General features: G+C 43.6%; 1 protein-coding gene across 1 annotated transcript in view; it reads left to right on the forward strand.

Moving 5' to 3' along the window:
* The window catches only part of LOC126416258 (inactive pancreatic lipase-related protein 1), a 235,990-nt gene that overhangs the window by 50,323 nt on the left and 161,458 nt on the right, over positions 1–24,209 (forward strand). The window contains exon 2 of the mRNA XM_050083888.1: positions 12,388–12,511. Coding sequence (XP_049939845.1) covers positions 12,448–12,511 — 64 coding nt within the window. The 5' untranslated portion in view covers positions 12,388–12,447. The remainder of the gene's footprint in view (positions 1–12,387; positions 12,512–24,209) is intronic.

The raw sequence follows: 24,209 nt of genomic DNA on the forward strand, positions 1-24,209 counted from the left end.
AATCAATGAGAGCTGACTATTCACAAGTTTTGAAAAAGTCATGGCGGGGCAGAGTGGTAACTCGCAGCCAAATCTCACCATTCTTCGTCAAGATAAAACCGATTGCACGTCAGAAGCGCTTATTTATGATTAAACTGACTGGACTCGAGCGGCAACTGTAAGTGAAAGATGGCCAGAAAAACCTATTAAAATTTGTGACTCCGGTATAATTATGGGAAGTAACTGAAAATTCCACATTAACCTGTCTTAACTTCGACAGGTAAGTGTAATAGAGCCTCGAATGTCTTTCCATGCCACAGACAGCATAGAAGTGTTCACGGCGACACCGTAAACACTACCGATGGGTCGTTACTACGAGCCACGTATGTGAAGCGGCGCCAGCGCGAGCCTCGGACCGAATTGACCACAGTGAGTCCAAATTTCTTTAAAAAACTAAGTATATGTCATGTGGAAGGAAGGGAACATAAAATGTGAACATCTAGTCATGTATCGAATCTTGGTAAGTCATTTTTATTGATGAACAAGGAAATAAATACATCCATAGCGATAACAAATTTGACAAAACGGAGAATTTATTCAAGGGGTCCTTCGAAAAGTATTTGTCCACTCATATTTTTTTAAAATTTACAATGTGAAAATATGACTTCAATTACAAAAATTAAGATTTAGTGGGATTTCCCTTTGCAGCTATTATGCTTGTAGTCGTCTGGGTCACGTTTGCCGTCAGAGAGGCTGGAATTTTGTCCCATTCGTCTTGAAGTGCTTCTTTTAGGTCTCTCTTGTTATAAATGCGTCTTCTCCTGATGCCATCTTCCAGTACTTTCCAAAGGATTAATGTCTGAGCTCTGACGATGGGTGTTGTTTTGGGGTATTGTACAGGAGTGTATTTAGAGCCGTATGTTTTGGGTCGTTATCTTGTGGAAAAATGTAATTTCCTTGCAGACCTAATTTTTCGGCGCTAGGATTCAGATTGTCCTTTAAAATGTTGATATACATATGAGGTGATCCATCGTACCTTCCATGAAGTGTAATTTTCCAACACCTGCAAAAATGGCTCTGAGCACTATGGGACTTAACATCTGAGGTCATCAGTCCCCTACAACTTAGAACTACTTAAACCTAACTAACCTAAGGACAACACATACATCCATGTCCGAGGCAGGATTCGAACCTGCGACCGTAGTGGTCGCGCGGTTCCAGACTGAAGCGCCTAGAACCGCTCGGCCACATCGGCCGGCCCAACACCTGCAGCACTCATAAGACCTCACACCATCAGGGATCCACCACCGTGTTTAACTATTGGTACAAGATTGCGTGGCATGATCTCCGCATTCTTCTTACGCACACTAGTCGCCTGCCATCCGACACGAATACGTTATATTTACTCTCTTCAGAAAATATTACTCTATTCCAGAAGTCTTCTTTTTTGAATCTATGTTCCATCGCAAAATTTCTTGCGCGCTACCCGGCCGTGATACCCATACGTTTTGTAGGTATTTTTGATTGTGTTGACACATTCCTTCTTTCCCCTTTCTTTCTCCCCAGTCAACTAAGGAGTACTGATTTTAGGTTTTTTCTTCATTTCCCCCATTATAAAGCTCACGTCTGCATCGGTCAAAGTGTGATGGCGTCCGGTACGTCGTCGGTTTCTTAATGACTTTGTTGCGCAAAATAGATCGTATTGCCGACTGAAACGTCGATCTAGGTCTACCGACTACTTCAGTAATCTCGTAAGAAGATTTGCACTCATTATGTAAGCGCAGAATAAGTTTCCTTTCGATCAGCGTCGTCCACTACCCTTCCGGCCCATGGCGCTAATTGCACTGTATCGGCACCGTTCAGATGCACAACAGGCGATAGAGTGGGGCCGCACACGGTTGACTCTAGTGTGTACCGTGGGTCAGCGTCATAGTTTAATTACCGCGCGCAGAATTTCGTCATGTTCAGATGGTGGAGGAATACTTTATGAACTAGCTCTTGTATTACATTTTCTGTTTTGTTAACCTTTTTGTCGATTTGGATGTATTTCTTCCCTTGCTTTAAAAAAAGAAAAATTGGGTTATCGAAGCACTTCTTACGTGACTGGCCCTTTAGATTTTGTATGCATTTCTTTTCATGTTACACAGACTTTGTTTTCTAAAAGATATGGAGCTAGACAAATACTTTTTGGACTCACTGTCCCTACGTCTAGAAAGGTGGCGGTTGGCTTTACAGTGCATGAAATTTACTTACTGTTGTGTAGTCATAGGGATTTCTCTTTAAAACAATTAAAAACAGTTAAAAAGTTCATAATACAAATTAATGCTACCCTAAAAACCAGCAAGGGCTGATAAAGAAGTTTGTTTTTTAAAAAAATGTCTAAATATGACTATTGATAATAAAATTAAAAACCGATATGATAAGGTGCTCAAGGCTCTACGAGGTGCATTCAAGTTCTAAGGCCTCCGATTTTTTTTCTCCGAATGGGAAAAAAATAGAAACATGCGAATTGTTTTAAAATGAGGCCGCGTTCATTGTCAATACATCCCAGAGATGGCAGCACCGTACGGCAGATGGAATTTTACCGCCAGCAGCAAGAATGAGAACTGTTTTAAATACTTAAAAATGGCGACGTTTTCCTTACTTGAACAGCGTGCAATCATTCGTTTTCTGAATTTGCGTGGTGTGAAACCAATTGAAATTCATCGACAGTTGAAGGAGACATGTGGTGATGGAGTTATGGATGTGTCGAAAGTGCATTCGTGGGTGCGACAGTTTAATGAAGGCAGAACATCGTGTGACAACAAACTGAAACAACCTTGGGCTCGCACAAGCCGGTCTGACGACATGATCGAGAAAGTGGAGATAATTGTTTTGGGGGATCGCCCAATGACTGTTGAACAGATCGCCTCCAGAGTTGGCATTTCTGTAGGTTCTGTGCACACAATCCTGCATGACGACCTGAAAATGCGAAAAGTGTCATCCAGGTGGGTGCCACAAATGCTGACGGACGACCACATGGCTGCCCGTGTGGCATGTTGCCAAGCAATGTTGACGTGCAACGACAGCATGAATGGGACTTCCTTTTCGTCGGTTGTGACAATGGATGAGACGTGGATGCCATTTTTCAATCCAGAAACAAAGCGCCAGTCAGCTCAATGTAAGCACACAGATTCACCGCCACCAAAAAAATTTCGGGTAACCGCCAGTGCTGAAAAAATGATGGTGTCCATGTTCTGGGACAGTGAGGGCGTAATCATTACCCATTGCGTTCCAAAGGGCACTACGGTAACAGGTGCATCCTACGAAAATGTTTTGAAGAACAAATTCCTTCCTGCACTGCAACAAAAACGTACGGGAAGGGCTGCGCGTGTGCTGTTTCACCAAGACAACGCACCCGCACATCGAGCTAACGTTACGCAACAGTTTCTTCGTGATAACAACTTTGAAGTGATTCCTCATGCTCCCTTCTCACCTGACCTGGCTCCTAGTGACTTTTGGCTTTTTCCAACAATGAAAGACACTCTCTGTGGCCGCACATTCACCAGCCATGCTCCTATTGCCTCAGCGATTTTCCAGTGGTCAAAACAGACTCCTAAAGGAGCCTTCGCCGCTGCCATGGAATCATAGCGTTGTGAAAAATGTTGTACGTCTGCAGGGTGATTACGTCGAGAAGTAACGCCAGTTTCATCGATTTCGGGTGAGTAGTTAATTAGAAAAAAAATCGGAGGCCTTAGAACTTGAATGCACCTCGTATTACACTTATTTGTCGAAGTTAAGACCCGTTAATATGGATGTTTTAGTTGATTTCAATAACTAAATGGGAGTCGGAAAATAAATCAATTTACACAACTTCCTATCGCTTACAGGTGCCGCACAATCCCAGTCAGTTTACTAATAGACAACCGATTTTAGTGCGCTATCGGTTTTGTCCTGACGACGAACGATGGACCTTCGTTCTAAGCTATCAGTTTGTCGCGCCATGACTTTTTAAAAAGATGTGAGTACTGAGCTCTCATTGATTGGTAGGTCTGTAATATTTTAATTACTTGCACAGGTCACCTGAAGATGCATCTCTACTGCTGCAAAACCAGTGGTGAATATTTATTAAAAAACATTTTAACAGGTAGTGCGGTAGATTTTATTCACAAGAATCCAAGCCAAAAAGGGGGAGCAACTGGCAGGAGTACCTATGACTCTCTTAAGGTAGCTAAGTGCATCGTCACCAGGACATACACATCAGCAAACACTTGGAGCAACTGGCGGAGGTAACTATGACTCTCTTAAGGGAGAAAATGCCTCATCAGGAGGTGAAACACGTCAGCAAACTCGAGGAGCTACTGGCAGGTGTAACTAAGATTCTCGTAAGATATCCGAATAGTTGCGTATCGCTTCTGGCGGACAGTTACGTTTCGCAGGTCCTCTGCGGGGCGCTATCACAAAAAAGTCCTTACAGATGCTTCATTTTTCCTACAGTACTCGCAGGGAATCCGTAACTATGCACCAACACTAGCATAGACACGTCTTTAATTGCTCTTTACAGCATTCGACGGGGACTTTCTACATGGCCGATGCAGAAACGTTTCACGTTGCTAATGATGGGCTGTCTGAAGTGAGGAACGCGTTCACCATGTCACAGACTCGTTATTTCCTCGCCAAGAATGGCATTATGAGGCGTTCGTGAGTCTCCTCGCGGCCTTGTAAGGAGGACGGTGGGGAGGGGGCGGGCAATGGTGAGCGAAATGTACTAGGGAGGGCACGGTTAGCGGAAGAGCAGTTCAGCATCGGCCTCGTCAGTATCTAACGCGCAGTAAATGCCAAACTAATTTCAGAAGGAGACAACGTTGAAGCTTTGACTGTAGTACACCCTCTTGGTGGTGAAAGCTTACTGACTTTACCCATTGGGTTGGAAATGCAGACCAGTCTTATCTTAATCAAAGATTTCAGGTCAGTTTTGGAAACGATGGACTAAGGTATATCAATTTAAACTGAGAAGCTTCGAAGAAGTTCGGCAAGCGGACAAAAGCCGCCGATTTTGGCCCTAGTGATCTGTCGCCTAAGGAGGGAACGAAGTAGGAAGACACTGCTTGAAGGTTCAATTGGTTCAATTGGCTCTGAGCACTATGGGACTCAACTGCTGTGGTCATAAGTCCCCTAGAACTTAGAACTACTTAAACCTAACTAACCTACGGACAGCACACAACACCCAGCCATCACGAGGCAGAGAAAATCCCTGACCCCGCCGGGAATCGAACCCGGGAACCCGGGCGTGGGAAGCGAGAACGCTACCGCACGACCACGAGATGCGGGCACACTGCTTGAAGGACGGCAACGCTACGCACCTCATTTCCCAAAGAGACAGCCCTCCCTGTTCAACTGGTCAGCCCCCGCAGAAGCGGACCATAGTGGGGGAGGAGGCGCGGATCGATGATCAATTAAGGATTCTGATTTCTAATCACGGAGTATGGCTTCTATATCGTTGACTGAATTCATGTTGCGTTTTCGAATGTACTTTCTTTATTGTATGATATTTCTTAAAGTATAGAGCACTAAACGCGGTAATTATGTTATTACTAGTATCTGTACGAAAAGTGGTGAAATCATTCCAGGGGTTCAGCATGAGCTTCCCACCTGTGGCCTTGTCTGCATTACATTACATTAGATTAATACTTGTTCCATAGATCATGAATAAGATATTCTGTGATGATGTGGAACGTGTCATTTTAACATAAATTCTCTTTACATAATATAATTAATTTTTTTACAGTTACTTCTTCATATCTAAAAATTCATCTATTGAATAGAAGGAACTCACTCAGAAATTCTTTTAATTTGCTTTTTAAATGTTGGTTGGCTATCTGTCAGACATTTAAGGGTATTTGACGAATGAACAAAGATTTTTGTGGCACCAAAATTCACTCCTTCCTGTGCCAAAGTCAGATTTCATCCATGATAGTGAAGATCGTTCTTCCTTCTAATGTTGTGGCTATGCACTTCGCTATCATTTTTGAATTGATGGGTTATTAATACAAATTTTATAAGTGAATATATGTATTTCGAAGGTTCTGTGAATATTCCGAGTTTCTTAAGTAAATGTCTGCAATGTGATCTTGGGTGGGCTCCAACTATTATTCTGATTACACGCTTTTGTGCAATCAATACTTTTTCTCTTAATGGTGAATTATCCCAAAATATAATGCCATATGAACGTATTGAATGAATATAGCCATTTTAGGCTAATTTACTGATATATTTCTCTCAGTAACCTAACAGCATAAGTAGCTGAACCTAACTGTTTCGGCAGATCATCAATGTGCTTCTTCAAGTTATATTTCTCATCAATGCACACACCGTGAAATTTTGAATATTCTGCCTTAGCGACAGACTTCTCTTCAAAGTCTATATTTATCAACGGTGTTATGATATTTATTGTACAGAATTGTTTGTACTGTGTTTTCTCAAAATTTAGTGAGAGTCCATTTGCAAAGAACCACTAAGAAATTTTCTGAAAGACATTATTTGCAGTTTCCTCAGCTGATGATACTTGTATCACCAGCTAAAAGAACTAGCTTTGCATCTTCATGAAAATAGAGCGGCAAATCGTTAATATATAAATATATATGAACACTATGAGACACCATTCTTGATACTTCCCCAATTAGAGAGTTCTGCTGATATTTGCAGACTATCTGTACTGTGAAATTCAACCTTCTGCATTCTTCCAGTTAAATATCAATTAAACCATTTGTGCACTGTCCCACTCATATCACAATACTTAAGCTTATCTAGAAGAATTTCGTGATTTACACGTTCAAAAGCCTTTGAGAGACCATCAAATATCAATATGGGTGATGTTCGGTTATTCAGAGCATTTAATATTTGATCAATGAAAGCATATACAGCTGAGACGGGGGTTACGATTAATCAAGGAAAACCCCCAGTTGAGAAACGGGGCCAAAATTAGTTGGTTACTGCGATTTACAATTTCTTTATTGATTACTTCAACCATTAAAAGTTATTTCTTTAGCACTTGACCAGGAACAGATCCAAAAAGCTAGCAGGCATGAGTGCCTTTTCAAAACAATTTACTTTACAGTTAACGGCCAAGCCATTTTACTTAAAACAGACTTTGTTAAAGCGTTTAATAACAAAATTAAAACTTTCCAAGCAATGAAACAAAAACACCAAGTTGCATACAATTTCGCTACCGAACATGTAGGGAGCCACTTCTTTTAATTTTTGGCACAACAAGATATTAAATTACAAGGGCTCGCTGACAGGGAGGCAGAACTAGCATTTTCAAAGAATAGCAAGTAGATTAAAACAATCAAAGTAAAGATACAGTTGTTCACCTTTCACAATAACTAACAATTTTAAAGCCACGTAATTAAAAAAAAAACACACACACACACACACACACACACACACCAATGAAAGGCAAACTTAACCGTTTTGAACAGTGGCCAAAAACAATCAGAATAAAATACAACCATTTAACATTTTACAATAATTGTCTCCCGAAAGATGCTCAGGGCTAGAAGCCGACTAACAGACCCACAACGCGTCACATTCAGCAATCACATCGACCTCACGCGAGGCCAGGGGAGGAGGAGGAATCAAATCAGGAACCATAATCCCTGCCCAAAAATACACTTCATCCCAGGCAGTACTAATAAGAACAAAAGATCGCTGTCTATAATTACACCGGCGACAGGGACAGTAAATCAGAATGCAGGAGGCCATAAGGCAGAAAAGATGCTGGTTGCACAAACCAAAGTTCTTCAATTAACATCAAAATCTTTAACCAACTTAACTTGCAGTTTATCAGAGAAACAGCAGGTGAACTCCGATGCAAAGGTTCCTCACACCCGACCGTGTCCACGTCGTCAGCTTACCCAACTGGGCACAGTCACGCAGCCACGCGCTCTGTTACCGGAGCCCTCGTCTTCTCTACACCCACGGCGGTGAAATACCACTCCTCAGGTTAGGAGGACAATTTAGAGAAATCCGTTGCCGCTCCCACCAAGTAGTGACTCGGAACCACAGCCGTGGCCCACGGGTGATCACAGCAAGAGCTTACAGCCTTGTCCCGTCAACTCGGTCCATATGTCTCGCACCGCCAGGATAGACCACGCGGCTTATCGGAACAACAGCCAACTCTACACCGCCACGTCACGTCGCAGTCTCATCGTACGACATTCTCTAATTCCCGATTTTAAAAACCGACCGACCGACTCGTCACCGCTAGGCAACCAACCGGCCATCTCCCCAAAGATCTTATTCCCTTACACAAGGCTAATAGGAAGCAACGACTCGAAGATCGATAAGACCAGACACGCCGCCAGAGGAGAATCTCAACAGAATTGTACGCAGCATAACGATAAATATGAAAGAATCAATTGACGATGGAATGGAAGGGCTCAGAACAATTTTGACAGCGCGATACATGTTAAGAGCCGAGACACGGCTCAACAGCATTGTCTGTTGAAAAGCTTTTCTGAAAACCAAACTGACGTTTTGTTAATACTTCATTTTTAGATAAGTGTGACGCTACTTTTGAATGTATTAGTTTTACAAGAATTTTGGATAAAGCTGTTAGAAATGAGACTGGGTGGTAGTTATTAGTATCAGACCTGCCCCTTTATTTTGGAATGGTTTAAGAATAGCGTATTTCAGTCTGTCTCCAAAAATGTCCTGTTTCATAGAGCTACTACATATGTGGCTGAGAATTCTACTGATCTGCTGGAAACAAGCTTCTAGTACTCTGGTGGAAATGCCATCAATTCCGTGTGAGCTTTTAGTTTTGAGTGAATATATTACTTTCCTAATTTCACTTGGAGAGGAGGGTTGAATTTCAGTTTCATCAAATGGCATAGGTATTGCCTCTTCCATATACTGCCTTGCATTTTTTATTGAATAGCTGGATCCTATTATCACTACAACACTTAAAAATAATTATTAAAAATGTTTTCTACTTCTGACTCTTTGATAACAAACGTTTCATTGAGTTTGATAGAAATACAGTCTTCTTGTGATCTCAGTTGCCCTGTTTCCCTTTTAACAATATTCCAAATTGTTTTAATTTCATTATCAGTGGTGCTAATTTCAGACATTATGCACATAATTCTGGACTTTTTAGTAACTTTTATTAATACGGTTCAGTAGTTTTTATAACGTTTCTGGATCATTGCTCCTTATAGCTATAAGATACGTTTCCCTTTTTTGTTTACAAGATTTTTTATCCCTTTAGTAAGCCATGGTTGGTTTGTTACAATTATATTTCAGTATTTTTTAGGGAAACTGTTTTCAAATATAACCAAAGAGTTATCATGAAACAGATTAAATTTTAAATTAGCATCAGGTTTATTGAACACACATGTCAAATATCAATGAAACTATATTGTTCAAGAGACCTTTTGAAGTCTCAGTCATCTATGATGTACATATGGAGATTGATGCGACAAATGAAAGCTTCTACTACAGCCAGGATTCGAACCTGGGTCTTCTCCTCACTAGGCAGATCCTCTAACCACTACGCCACCCTGGCACAGTGGCTTTGCACCACTGCATGGACTATGCTAGCACGCTCCCCTCCTCAGTCCAAATCCCCATTCACGCCTCAACCCACTTGGTATCCCCCCTAAACTTGAACAGTGTTGCAGAGACTCCCCAACTGTATTGGAATAGCACCTCAGCATCAAACGAAGTGGGGGACCTGACTGAAACCCAGTAATAAGTGCTTTTAACCAAGGAAACTATATGGTTACTGAGGTGCTATTCCAATACAGTTGGAGAGCCTATGCAATGCAATTCGAGTTTAGGTTGACTACCAAGTTGGTTGAGGCGTGAATGAAAATTTGGATTGATGGGAGAGGCGTGATAAGGTAGTCCGTACAGCTGTGCAAAACCAATGTGCCGATGTGGCACAGTCGTTAGTGCATTTGCCTTGTGAGCAGGAGATCTGGGTTGGACTCCTGCTCTTGGTACAAATTTTCATTCTTTGCTTCAGTCTTCATATCATCAAATATATTTCAAATAATATTAACATATGTCACACCCAGTCGTAAATGTATTTCACCTGTATCTCTAGCGAATTTCGCCCTGCAGTTTCATTTTTACCCAGCTTAAGGTTTATGAAGTCGTATCTCCTGAATTATGTGCTATACATTGATATAATATTTTTCAGATACATGTTGGGGTTTATGTGGCTATTATCCGCGAAATGTATTGTGAATAGAGTTAGTAATAATTAAGTAAATAAATTAAATCATCATACACGATGCGCGATTTGTTATCGCAATTCAGTGTTTATGATGTCAGATCTCCTGAACTATGTGTTGTATGATATATTTTTGTAGGTACATTCAGCAAATTCAGCGACATATGTGGATACCGTCTGTCAAATTGTCACGAATAGAGTTCGTAGTAACGAAATAATAAATTAAAACGCCATGATGCCTCAGTTTTTCACTATTTGACGTCATATCTTCTGAACTGTGTGTCATACAATGATCTAAGTTTGCCGGTACATTTAGTGATATGTGTAAGTACTGTCTGCGAAATGTGCCGCGAACGCAGAAGTAAATAATTAAGGAATTAAAATGTCGTGCTTCGTGAAACAGTGTTACTGCATGAACTGCGAAAACGTAGTGAACCATAATGGTTTCTCTTTTCATTTTATGGGATGTGTCAACGAGAAAAAGTTTAATAAGTTTTGAATTTATTTGTAAATGTTTGTTCCAAGTCACTAAGTGCTCTCATTCTCAAATACTGGATGACAGAAGAATGACTATTCGCACGACGTAGGCTACATTGCTTTTTCACTTCCACCCCCACCCCTCCGAAAGGCCGATGCTACTTGCCCCACAGCGATAATTTACGGACAATGGGTGTACCAAGTTTGCTCGAAATCGGTCCAGTGGCCTAGGAGGAGATGCATAATATACATTCATACATATACGTACAGACATCCATTTTTATATGTATGGATTCACGACTACATGCACAGGACACGCGGTTGTAAGTGACCAGCAGTGGCTCTGCATACTGTGGACTATGTGGTAAGGCATGGTTTCCAGGAAGCCCTACGGTTGTTGCTCGACTCTGGTCAGAAATGGTTCCAAGTATAGCTTAGACCGTCCGGTACAATTCAATCGGTCTTCAACGCAAGAAGCGAGCTGGTCTCGCTTCTCCACCACACACCACGCCTAGGACTATATCCAGCAGTCCGAGTAAACCACGGTCATCAAGATATCGTTGCGAATGCACCAGTTAACGTGCTCCTAGTTTGATGCTATCCCAAATGGGATCACTGAGATCATCATGTCGATCCATTTCCACAATATTATCAACCTGAGACGTATGTTCAGAGCACCCCAGATGGACACACGGAGAAAATTATCCTCTCGCTTAAAGAACCTCTCTTACCGGGACTGCAACTTTATCGAGCTACGCGGTTCCTTTCCGAGAGAGGGCCGCGCCTGCTGCGTCACGTAGCATAGAGCAACATATTGAAGGGGATGGCACACAGTACGACAGTTATGCGACGCAGAAGCAGTTGTCCGCAGCTCGTGGTCTAGTGGTCTAGCGTTGCTGCATCTGGATCATGGGATCCCGGGTCCGATTCCCGGTCGGGTTGGAGATTTTCTCTGCGCGGGGCTGAGTGTTTGTGTTGCCATCATCGTTTCATCCTCATCATAATTATTAGTGACAGTGGCTTGATTTCACTGTGTAAAAATGGGGACTTTGTATGGGTGCTGATGACCACGCAGTTGAGCGTCCCACAAACCAATCATCATCGTCGTCATCATCATCGTCGTCATCATCATCGTCGTCATCATCATCGTCGTCATCATCATCGTCGTCATCATCATCGTCGTCATCATCATCGTCGTCATCATCATCGTCGTCATCATCATCAGAAGCAGCTTCGACTTCTGTAGCCAGGGAAGATGCTGTGCGGGTACAACATTTTGTGAAAGTTAAGACAAAGATCCTAGCCGGCCACGGTGGCCGAGCGGTTCTAGGCGCTCAGTTAGGAACCGCGCGACTGCTACGGTCGCAGGTTCGAATCCTGACTCGGGCATGGATGTGTGTGATGTCCTTAGGTTAGTTAGGTTTAAGTAGTTATAAGTTCTAGGGGACTGATGACCACAGCTGTTAAGTCCCATAGTGCTCAGAGCCATTTTTCAACAACGATCCTAGATCTCAGCTGTGGCGTGTGGTCGAGATTTCCCGTACTGTTATTGAGTGTATCCATGTGAATTTTTCTCATTGGTGCGAAATAGTAATATGGGTCGAATGAACTCCTGGTCCATCTCAAACTGACTGTGAGAATGTGGAAACGCTTATTACTTTGAGCAAGAGCATTCTAGTGTTCGTCGTGTCTACAGAGAATGTTGGTTGCAGGTGGCGATGGAGGCCACCGCCTTGTGAAGAGTCGGCACGGAGCAGTACTATGCCAGCGCGATGGCGGCGTCGCGACGACTCGAGAGTCTGCTACAGGCGGCGGTCTGGCTCGTCGTCCTGACAGGTGAGTCCACCAACAGTGATGTTGTCTGCAGCCGCTCATCTTCCCTGTACTGTGCATAAATATTGCCCCAGTGATGCAGCGGTAGTTGTAGCACGTCGTTTACGAGACGTGCGTTGCAAAATTGTAACTGACCTCTGTTAATTAATGTGCCACACACCACAGTTTAGTGATTAGGATTTTGATGTAACAGAATAGGTGCTGACTGATAATTGAATCTACTATGAATGAATCTTAAATTGAGTCCTTAGCAAATGTTTGTTGTTGTGGTCTTCAGTCCTGAGACTGGTTTGATGCAGCTCTCCATGCTACTCTATCCTGTGCAAGCTTCTTCATCTCCCAGTATCTACTGCAGCCTACATCCTTCTGAATCTGCTTAGTGCATTCATCTCTTGGTCTCCCTCTACGATTTTTCCCCTCTACGCTGCCTCCATTCGTCTGTAAAGAATTCGCGTTAGTATTTTGCAGCTGTGACTTATTAAACTGATAGTTCGGTAATTTTCACATCTGTCAACACCTGCTTTCTTTGGGATTGGAATTATTATATTCTTCTTGAAGTCTGAGGGTATTTCGCCTGTCTCATACATCTTGCTCACCAGATGGTTGAGTTTTGTCAGGACTGGCTCCCCCAAGGCTGTCAGTAGTTATAATGGAATGTTGTCTACTCTGGGGGCCTTGTTTCGACTCAGGTCTTTCAGTGCTCTATCAAACTCTTCACGCAGTATCATATCTCCCATTTCATCTTCATCTACATCCTCTTCCATTTCCATAATATTGTCCTCAAGTACATCGCCCTTGTATAGAACCTCTATATACTCCTTCCACCTTTCTACTTTCCATTCTTTGCTTAGAACTGGGTTTCCATCAAAGCTCTTGATATTCATGCAAGTGGTTCTCCTTTCTCCAAAGGTCTCTTTAATTTTCATGTAGGCAGTATCTATCTTACCCCTAGTGAGATAAGCCTCTACATCCTTACATTTGTCCTCTAGCCTTCCCTGCTTAGCCATTTTGCACTTCCTGTCGATATCATTTTTGAGTCGTTTGTATTCCTCTTTGCCTGCTTCATTTACTGCATTGTTCGAATTGGTTGACGTTTTAAGATGCATCATATCGAAGATTTTGCCACACTGTAAAAGCTGAGTAACATCATCCACTAAGTCTCACCGCGGAAGAAAGTTTGTGTTGAGTGATTGCGACAGACGGTCATTGAAGATAACTGTGATGTAAAAGAACAGGACGACAGCTGCGAAAGTCGCTGCAGGACTGAACGTCGCACCCACGAACCCAGTCAGCACCGAAAGAAGACGAAATGTTCTCACTAAGCGGGGAAATGCAGGACGAGCTGGAACTGTAAGCAAATGACGGCAACAAGAAAGAGTGCTGAAGACAAAACGTCTCGACTAGCGAGCGATGGAAGAAAGTCGTTTGGTCGGATGATTATTGTTTCACCGTTTCCAACTCGTAGCCGAGTTTACGTCCCAAGAGCGAACCATGGCGGACGTTCGAGGGTGATTCGTGGAGCTGTATCGTGATATTCCATGGGCCTCATAGTTAGTGGGCAAGGTCGCGTCACTGCCATTTTGGTCGATCAAGTCCACCTAGTTGTACAATGTTTGTTCCGAAATGGTGATGCTGTGTTCCAAGACAAGACCTCTGTTCACACAGATAGTATCGTCTACGACTGTTTTTGTGAGCACGAGAATGCCGCCTAAGTAACCATATATCAATACTATAGAGCCTTTGTGATCTACTTTGGAGAGAACGATGCTTGATCGCTATCCACCTTCATCAACGTTACCTGACCATGCCACTCTTTTGCAGAAATAATGGGATAAGATTCCATTTAAACCCATACAGAAGCGGTACTGTCCTTATCCATTTAGAGACGAATGAACGCTGTTTTGAATGCCAACGTTTTTAACACAACGTATTATGCATGACAACGTGTTATGTTCGTAGTGTTTCCATATTTTTGTTCACCCTCTTTATGTGACTGACACGACGACTAAGATAATACTGAACGAAGATGATACTGAACGGCGAAAATTCTGAAGAAACTGCCGGCCGGAGTGGCCGAGCGGTTCTAGGCGCTATAGTCTGGAACCGCGCGACCGCTACGGTCGCAGGTTGGAATCCTGCCTCGGGCATGGATGTGTGTGATATCCTTAGGTTAGTTAGGTTTAAGTAGTTCTAAGTTCTAGGGGACTGATGACCTCAGAAGTTAAGTCCCATAGTGCTCAGAGGCATTTGAACAATTTCTAAAGAAACTAAAATTTCATCGTATGTGCCCCTAGGAAGTTAATAGAGCTTATAACGTCCTCACCGTACATAAAGGATTTAGCAGACAGGTTCAGCGGCACTATGAGATTGTTGGCTAAAGACATTGTATCGTCGCTTGAACGAAAGATTTGGACAAGATTTCCACTTCCTACACTCCTGGAAATGGAAAAAAGAACACATTGACACCGGTGTGTCAGACCCACCATACTTGCTCCGAACACTGCGAGAGGGCTGTACAAGCGATGATCACACGCACGGCACAGCGGACACACCAGGAACCGCGGTGTTGGCCGTCGAATGGCGCTAGCTGCGCAGCATTTGTGCACCGCCGCCGTCAGTGTCAGCCAGTTTGCCGTGGCATACGGAGCTCCATCGCAGTCTTTAACACTGGTAGCATGCCGCGACAGCGTGGACGTGAACCGTATGTGCAGTTGACGGACTTTGAGCGAGGGCGTATAGTGGGCATGCGGGAGGCCGGGTGGACGTACCGCCGAATTGCTCAACACGTGGGGCGTGAGGTCTCCACAGTACATCGATGTTGTCGCCAGTGGTCGGCGGAAGGTGCACGTGCCCGTCGACCTGGGACCGGACCGCAGCGACGCACGGATGCACGCCAAGACCGTAGGATCCTACGCAGTGCCGTAGGGGACCGCACCGCCACTTCCCAGCAAATTACGGACACTATTGCTCCTGGGGTATCGGCGAGGACCATTCGCAACGGTCTCCATGAAGCTGGGCTACGGTCCCGCACACCGTTAGGCCGTCTTCCGCTCACGCCCCAACATCGTGCAGCCCGCCTCCAGTGGTGTCGCGACAGGCGTGAATGGAGGGACGAATGAAGACGTGTCGTCTTCAGCGATGAGAGTCGCTTCTGCCTTGGTGCCAATGATGGTCGTATGCGTGTTTGGCGCCGTGCAGGTGAGCGCCATAATCAGGACTGCATACGACCGAGGCACACAGGGCCAACACCCGGCATCATGGTGTGGGGAGCGATCTCCTACACTGGCCGTACACCACTGGTGATCGTCGAGGGGACACTGAATAGTGCACGGTACATCCAAACCGACATCGAACCCATCGTTCTACCATTCCTAGACCGGCAAGGGAACTTGCTGTTCCAACAGGACAATGCACGTCCGCATGTATCCCGTGCCACCCAACGTGCTCTAGAAGGTGTAAGTCAACTACCCTGGCCAGCAAGATCTCCGGATCTGTCCCCCATTGAGCATGTTTGGGACTGGATGAAGCGTCGTCTCACGCGGTCTGCACGTCCAGCACGAACGCTGGTCCAACTGAGGCGCCAGGTGGAAATGGCATGGCAAGCCGTTCCACAGGACTACATCCAGCATCTCTGCGATCGTCTCCATGGGAGAATAGCAGCCTGCATTGCTGCGAAAGGTGGATATACACTGTACTAGTGCCGACATTGTGCATGCTCTGTTGCCTGTGTCTATGGGCCTGTGGTTCTGTCAGTGTGATCATGTGATGTATCTGACCCCAGGAATGTGTCAATAAAGTTTCCCCTTCCTGGGACAATGAATTCACGGTGTTCTTATTTCAATTTCCAGGAGTGTATAATGAATGGCATTTCCCTTCAAATGAGGATAAACGCAAAGTAATGTATATTATTAAGAGTAAAAACACTGCAAGATTAGTGGCGAATATCTTGAGTACGCTACAAAGTATTTAGGAGTAGTACTAAGATGCTATTTGGTATGGAACGATCATACTTACTCATACCCACTTTGAATATAATAATCATAACAAAAACATAAGTAAAATAGTAAATAAAAAGGTAAAGTAAATAATTAGACGCCAGGAAGGGCGACGCTTCCGTATAAGATCGTGCTTTCGACAGCCAATGGAAGACGAGAAACGTATTTCTCATTCGTTTCACGTGTCTGACAACGAATCCAGTAAGTGATTAACACGCAGTAGGTGTCACTCAGTTGAGTTTACTCCATATTGTACTGACTTACGGTTTTGACATACTGCAGTATTGGACGGGGTGACTGTCTTCCAGTACACGAAAATCAAGTTTCATTTGAGCCAATTGGCCAAAAATATTATATGCTCCCCAGAAAAAAGCTAGATCGGGTTACAACTTCCTATTGACGATGATATTATTGTAGAATGCGCAACACCTGTGATAGGAGAAGGGCAGGGAAGGAAACAAATGGTTCAAATGGCTCTGAGCACTATGGGACTCAACTGCTGAGGTCATTAGTCCCCTAGAACTTAGAACTAGTTAAACCTAACTAACCTAAGGACATCACAAACATCCATGCCCGAGGCAGGATTCGAACCTGCGACCGTAGCGGTCTTGCGGTTCCAGACTGCAGCGCCTTTAACCTCACGGTCACTTCGGCCGGCGGGAAGGAAACAAGACTCGTCTTTTTCCAAGAAAGCACTCCAGTAACCGACGGAAATGATTTAGCGGAAGGCGTGGACAAAAGTATTCCACGGACATGGATGTTCCGGAGACGCTACTGTCACACTCCGAGAGTGAACAAAATGGCCCGGGGGTGGGGGAGGGGTGTCGACGGGCGGGAAAGAAAAGTAAGGTCCCAGCCACTCAACCAGGCACCACCAGAGCAGGAAGGACAGTGCTCACACACAAGCTCCCAAAAGCGGAGCGCTGGAGGAACGAGGATCGCTGGCCAGACATGGCTGAACCCTCAGATTGCTAGTCTTGCTCGGGCCTCCTTAAGAGCAGCCGTGGAAAACCTATCTTTACACCGCTAGATGAGGAGTCAACGCCCGTCCCTCTGAGTACAGTATAAACCCCGTGCGTAAGGTTGCACAAATTCGATCAATTTAAATCTCAGGAGCTGCTGCGTTTAATATACATGCATTAGCCTTCTGGCTCTGTTGCCAACCACCACTTTTGCTTGACAGATTTGTAACTTACTTCGGCTCAGAGTGTCACAGAATGTTTTAAATGTCTCCATAGTCACCATTGACTATTCCTTTATTACAATCGCCACTATTTCAGATTAGATCTTAAGGTCATTTTCAAGTCGTTACAGGTGCTGAACACACATTTGTACTCGAATAAAAAGATTGAAAAGGACGAGAGCCTCTATGGCTCATGTCAGCCTTTGTGTCAGCCTTTGTCACATACCGACAGGAAAAAACGCAAGGCAAAATTCGTACTTTCGTAAAAGGTGTAGAGGGGATGTAATAGTCACGTTGAAATGGATGTAGTGTGCAGCAGCTAAGCAAAGATGAAGAGAGTTGCACAGAACTGCATCAGCCAGTCTTCGGACTGAAGACCACAGCAACCTACCGATAAAAAAAGTGTTCACTGTTTTACAGTGTCATGTCCTCCACGTCCTAACTTAATCACTCAAAACGTGGAGACGGCAATTTCATTCATTTACTTATTTTGGGTTTTTACAGCGTTGATCACGTGGCCAGCAGTAGTTACAACAGTAAAAACCTAAAAAAAATTGACATAAAGTAAAATAAAATATTAGGCTTAGCTTTAGAGATAACCAATGTAACAAGAACAAAACACATTTAAACTTGGTACTCTAAGTCCTTTTCGATGAAGTGCTTTTACGGAGACAGTCCAGTTAGAATAACGTGTTGTAACTTTGAGTAAGTATTCAGCCATCAAAGTGTACTCACATGGATTCGGTAAAGTAAGGAACTAACACTTGTAAGTAGCGGAGAACCCCTTCTAACGCGTTTCCTGTGCAGTACTTCTTGTGCTACCTTGTGCTCAGTACATGCGAGTATTGCATGATTCAGATCGGCCACATGAGTTTGATCCTCATCACAATGTGCAACCACTAGAACTTTTATTCGATGTAACTAATTCTTGCGCTAATCCATTAAATTTCGGGCATGCAGCCTCGCAAATAAAATTTCTTCTACTGATATTTCGGCCGCGTATCGTCCGGCCATCTTCAGACTCGCTCTGAAGATGGCCAGACGATACGCGGCCGAAATATCAGTAGAAGAAATTTTATTTGCGCGGCTGAATGCCCGAAATTTAATGGATTATTCATTACGCCGCGAGAAGTTGAAAATGCACAATTCTTGCGCTGTATGACAACCCCTACTTGAAGCGTCTGATTCAGAATGCTGTTTCACCAACACATCGAGATGTATTGTAGGCTTTAGGATTAAGTAATGCAGCCTCGTGGGAAAGGATATTCGAGCTAGGCAGAAAAGGTTAGCCTCTTGGTGTTGGACCGATTTGCCAACATACTTACGTCCTCGAAATACTGCAAAAAATTCTCAAAATCTTTGACTGAGTTTGTATGTGGTTTCGATAAGACTTCTTTGTAAATATGAGGCCCAAGTTATTCTGTCAGTGTCAACATACACAATATTATACATACCTAGAGATGTAGAAATTTATTTTCATTGATGTAGCTCCTGTGTACAAGATACAAAATTTTTTTGTGACACATCAGTCTTCTGACTGGTTTCATGCTACAGGCCACGAATTCCTCTCCTATGTCATCTCAGCGTAGCAGCTGCAGCCAATTTCCTCAATTATTTGTTGCTATTGTATAACAGTCTCTGGTGCTCCCCATAGTTTTCACGCTCAACAGCTTCCACTAGTACCGTGGAAATAGTTCCTTGATGTCTTAACGCATGTCCTATCATTAAGTTCCATCTTGCTATTAATATTTTCCACACTATCCTCTTCTGGCCGATTCCGCGGAGAAACTCCTCATTCCTTATCTTATCAAATCGCCTAATTTTCAACATACTTCTATTGTACCAAATCTTACACCTTATATTTACACTGCGCATTTTCCAGAATGAATCTTTGGAGCAGAGCGTTGCCTTCTACAGACAATTCTCTTACCGACTGAGTTACCGAGACACGACTCGCGATCCATCCTCCAAACTGATGTTTTATTTTCTTCCTACACTAATCACAGCTTAAATTTCCGAGCATTACCAACACATACTTACGTATTTCTTCAATTACAATCGGTAACCATATATAAGTGTATCAAATAAATAAAAATAATGAGTGCAGAAATAAATGAATACTGCAAATAGCCATTAACTCAGAAAGATAGAATAAACACTCTGATAGCTGTACGTGTACCAAACACACGGAAACATGGTCTTTGAATCATGGGGGTTTTCCCAGTGACGCAGGCTGGGAATCATTGTTAGAGATTAGAGTGAAGTGAGAGGTGTAATTATGCCTGCGACGAAACTGAAATGGCGTGTGGGACAATTAGACTGCGAATGGACGGTAGATAAGCCACGGAAGTTCACCGTTAGTTTCTAAGAGATCAGAGAAGAACGAGGCATCTAGTTAATAGAAGATCTTACATTACATACAGTAACTCCATACAGGAGGTGCACATGGGCCAGTTCTTCATCAGTAAGCCTATCCGTAGTAATAGCGCCGAGATTTTCACTGTTGTGCACTAATTGCAGTGCAAAACAGATACAAATCCATTTGGGACAAAAAACGATATGAAATGCAAAACTTCTGTAACGAACCGTCGGAGACCCTTTGATGGCAAACTACTCAGTAGGTGAAACTTGCTGGCAGATTAAAACTGTGTGCCGGACCGAGACTCGAACACAGTTTTAATCTGCCAGTAACTTTCGTATCAGCGCACACCCCGCTGCAGAGTGAAAATCTCATTCTGGAAACATCCCCGAGGCTGTGGCTAAGCCATGTCTCCGCAGTATCATTTCTTTTAGGTGTGTTAGTTCTGCAAGATTCGCAGAGGAGCTTCTGTGAAGTCTGGAAGGTAGGAGACGAGGTACTGCCAGTTGTGAGGGCGGGTTGTGAGTCGTGCTTGGGTAGATCAGCCCGTAGAGCACATGCCCGTGAAAGGCACGGGTCCCGAGATGGAGTCTTGGTCCGGCACACAGTTTTAATCTACCAGTAAGTTTCATATCAGCGCACTCTCCGTTGCAGAGTGAAAATCTCATTCTATACTCAGTAGGTATCCCTGAACAGTCTCTGAAAGTCTGTAGGTTATGTTATGGTTCACCTAGTAGACCCTGGTAGTGGCGGTAGTAGATATATTTCTTGTAGTGGAGAAAGGTTTAGTCCTCGTTAAACTGGTGTCAGGTGGGTGGGAGGTGCTGCTCTAATAGGGGTCATTACTGAGAGACAAAAATTCGTCTGCAGGACTCAACAAGGATTCGGGATACGGCGATCTTGTGTAACTCAGCTCGATCTTTTCTTTAAGAGATCCTGAAAGCAGCAGAAAGGGTGCCCAGGTTGATGCAATGTTTACTGATTTCTGTAAAGCATTCGATATAGATCTTCACTGTACAAAATACAAAGGAGCTGGAACATGTCATTCTTACCAAAGCGAAATAGCCGGATGTAAAAGGAATTTTGGTGAACACTAAGGGAATGCCATAGGGCCGTTCTGTTCACGGCATGTATAAATTAATCATCTGGCGAATAATATCGGAAGCTCCATGAGACTGTACATCACAAACAAGCAGCCTTCGAGTGGTGCATTTCATTCATTTAAGTGAGGTGCTCAAACGAATGCCCATTTTCCTGAATGCACAACTCACATTACATTCCAGGAGACCTGCGGACGAGATGTAAAGTTGCCAGATGGTACGCAGTAGTATGCTGTCACACAACACTGGCCTAAAATCGTATATAAACAAACGCACACACACACACACACACACAATTTTAATAATTGTACGGGACTGTGAACAAAATTATGCCAGAAATAAAAAAACAGTGCCAGAAACAAAATAAAATAGTACCAGACCCCAGTCCGACCAAAGTTTCGTGGAGGTTTCCCCTACTTGTCAAGCGAACGCTGGAGCTGAAAATACCCTCCCTTTTATTCCCAAGCGGGAATTTCTCTGCTCTGTTACTTGTAAATGGCTGGAGAGAACAGCGTCCCTATAGTGTGGTGGATCCAAACAGCTTCCTACTCCGAGGAGTAGAGAATGGAAAGCGTAAAAAAGAAAAGTATGCCCTCTCACATGTCTTCCTGATACCGTACTCTGCATCTCTGTAAATGTTGTTCACACGTGTTCTGACTTACACAGCATCTTTGATGGTTTAGTCCTAGTATCGTGAAGTGTGCTCGCCTGCGAAGTTGAGTGGTCAGCAAATAAAGCTGCTATGTGGCCATTGCCCGGTACTGTCAAGGATGTTTCCTTGTTGAGATGGCTGGTACGGGTTGTAGTGAGCCCCGTATGACAACTGAGGAGCTCAGTAGCGGCTCCACGGTGAGCTGACAGCATCCATACCACATCTGCATGATTCCGCAATGCAGAAGATGACACGGCGGCTGGTAGATAACCCCTGGGCCTTCGCGGAGGAGCTAGTTAAAATTCGAAGTGTAAGCAAGAATCCATGTATGCTGAAATAAGATTTTTACTTCTTAATGAGGCTGTAGCCGGCAACAGCACATTTTTACGTTTTTCTACAACGAAAAGACTTGTTTGAGAAGACATGAATTCCAGCGCACCCTTCAGGCTACTTGGATTCAGTCGTGGAAGAGTGTGTGAAAATCAGCCGCGCGGGATTAGCCGAGCGGTCTGGGGCGCTGCAGTCATAGACTGTGCAGCTGATCCCGGCGGAGGTTCGAGTCCTCCCTCGGGCATGGGTGTGTGTGTGTCCTTAGGATAATTTAGGTTCAGGAGTGTGTAAGCTTAGGGACTGATGACCTTAGCAGTTAAGTCCCATAAGATTTCACACACATTTGAACATTTTTGTGAAAATCAGAATGCGGTAGTGTATGTACTATACAGTAATGGAGATAAGACTACTCACTGCGGCAGTCCGGCTTTCGGGATGAAAATCGCAGAATGTTTGTCGTCCGCTGTGACAGTTATGAACCTGTCGTCAAGGGCAGAGCAGGGTAGTTGATGCACAGTTTGGGCGGGAATGCCAAAAGCGATTAGCTTGTTGTACAGTCCAGGGTGCCACATTGTGTCGAAAGCCTTTCTGCACCTAAACAAGGAACTGATGTATATTGTATAATGTTTACTGCTTTTGTGGTATTGCTATTAATTCCTAGCATAGGGTCACTGAGTGTTGTTTCCTAACACCGGCTTGCATATAAGGAGCCATCTTTTATTCTTCAGTACAACACTGAGAGCATGTATGCAATAGTGTTTCGAAACATTTACCTGTTACTGGTAGCAAAGTGATCAGCTTATATAAGACAAGGTTACTCAATCGTTCGTAATGCTTTGGTGACATTACTTTATTAGCTTAGCAGCTTTACATTTGTTCGAGGGCTTGCGATGAATACGAAGTGTAATATCTTTGTTATTTCTCCCCTTAGAGCTGTACGTCGTTGAAATCTGCGAATGTTGTCAATACGAGGAACTTACTTTTCCCCTCTATCTATTGCAATTTGGATGTGATCATTAAGAGTACGTGCTGACACCGACATCAGTCTGTATAACAAATCCTAGCCGGCCGCGGTGGCCGAGCGGTTCTAGGCGCTTTAGTCCGGAACCGCGCGACTGCTACGGTCGCAGGTTCGAATCCTGCCTCGGGCATGGATGTGTGTGGTGTCGTTAGGTTGGTTATGTTTAAGTGGTTCTAAGTCCTAGGAGACTGATGACCTCAGATGTTAAGCCCCATAGTGCTCAGAGCCATTTGAACCATTTGAACAAATCCTACGTCAAATACTTCAGAGTTACATTTTGTAAATAACTTATCTGTTGTACGTTCATTCCTTTCGCACTATAGTTTCAGCTTTTTATCTGCAATATAGTGTTCTTAGCCAGAAGGCTTACTTAGCCGTTATCGCTTCTCTAACACACAGATTAATGAGGTTTTTGAAGGCTCCGGAACTTTGTGAGCATGGACCTCCGCTGAAATTTAATTTATCCAAGAGAGAGAGGGGGATGGGGAAGGGAAATGTCTGATATCACCATTAACTGTTTTGGTTAGTTTCGAGACGTGACATCACGAGAAATAAGTTTCACAGGTGACACAAAAATTGGCACATTTGGCTAATTCTTCACGGTAAATGATGACAGCCAAAACAGTTGCAGGATAAAGATTTATTAAAATTCTTGACCACGGTTTCGGTATATCTAAATACACCTTCATCAGAAGCAAAATACACTAAATTACATGGAGATTCATAAAACAATTGTGCCAAAGGCGTCGTCAGTAGTTAGTGTTCGCATCGACCCTCTGTCCAAAATCATGTTGTGTTAATGGAGATGATGTTTTAACTACTGACGACGCCTTTGGCACAATTTTTTTATGAATCTCCATTGTACGATGTAATTTTAGTGTATTTTGCTTCTGATGAAGGTGTATTTAGATATACCGAAACCGTGGCCACGAATTTTAATAAATCTTTGTCCTGCAACTGTTTTGGCTGTCATTTACCGTGAAGAATTTCAACAGTTGCTGTTTCAGCCATGGGTAAAATCTTGACAATTGGCTAAATTAGAGATTTGGCAGAATCGCTTC

Source organism: Schistocerca serialis, chromosome 8 (genome assembly GCF_023864345.2).
Source record: "Schistocerca serialis cubense isolate TAMUIC-IGC-003099 chromosome 8, iqSchSeri2.2, whole genome shotgun sequence".
In the NCBI taxonomy this organism is placed as follows: domain Eukaryota; kingdom Metazoa; phylum Arthropoda; class Insecta; order Orthoptera; family Acrididae; genus Schistocerca; species Schistocerca serialis.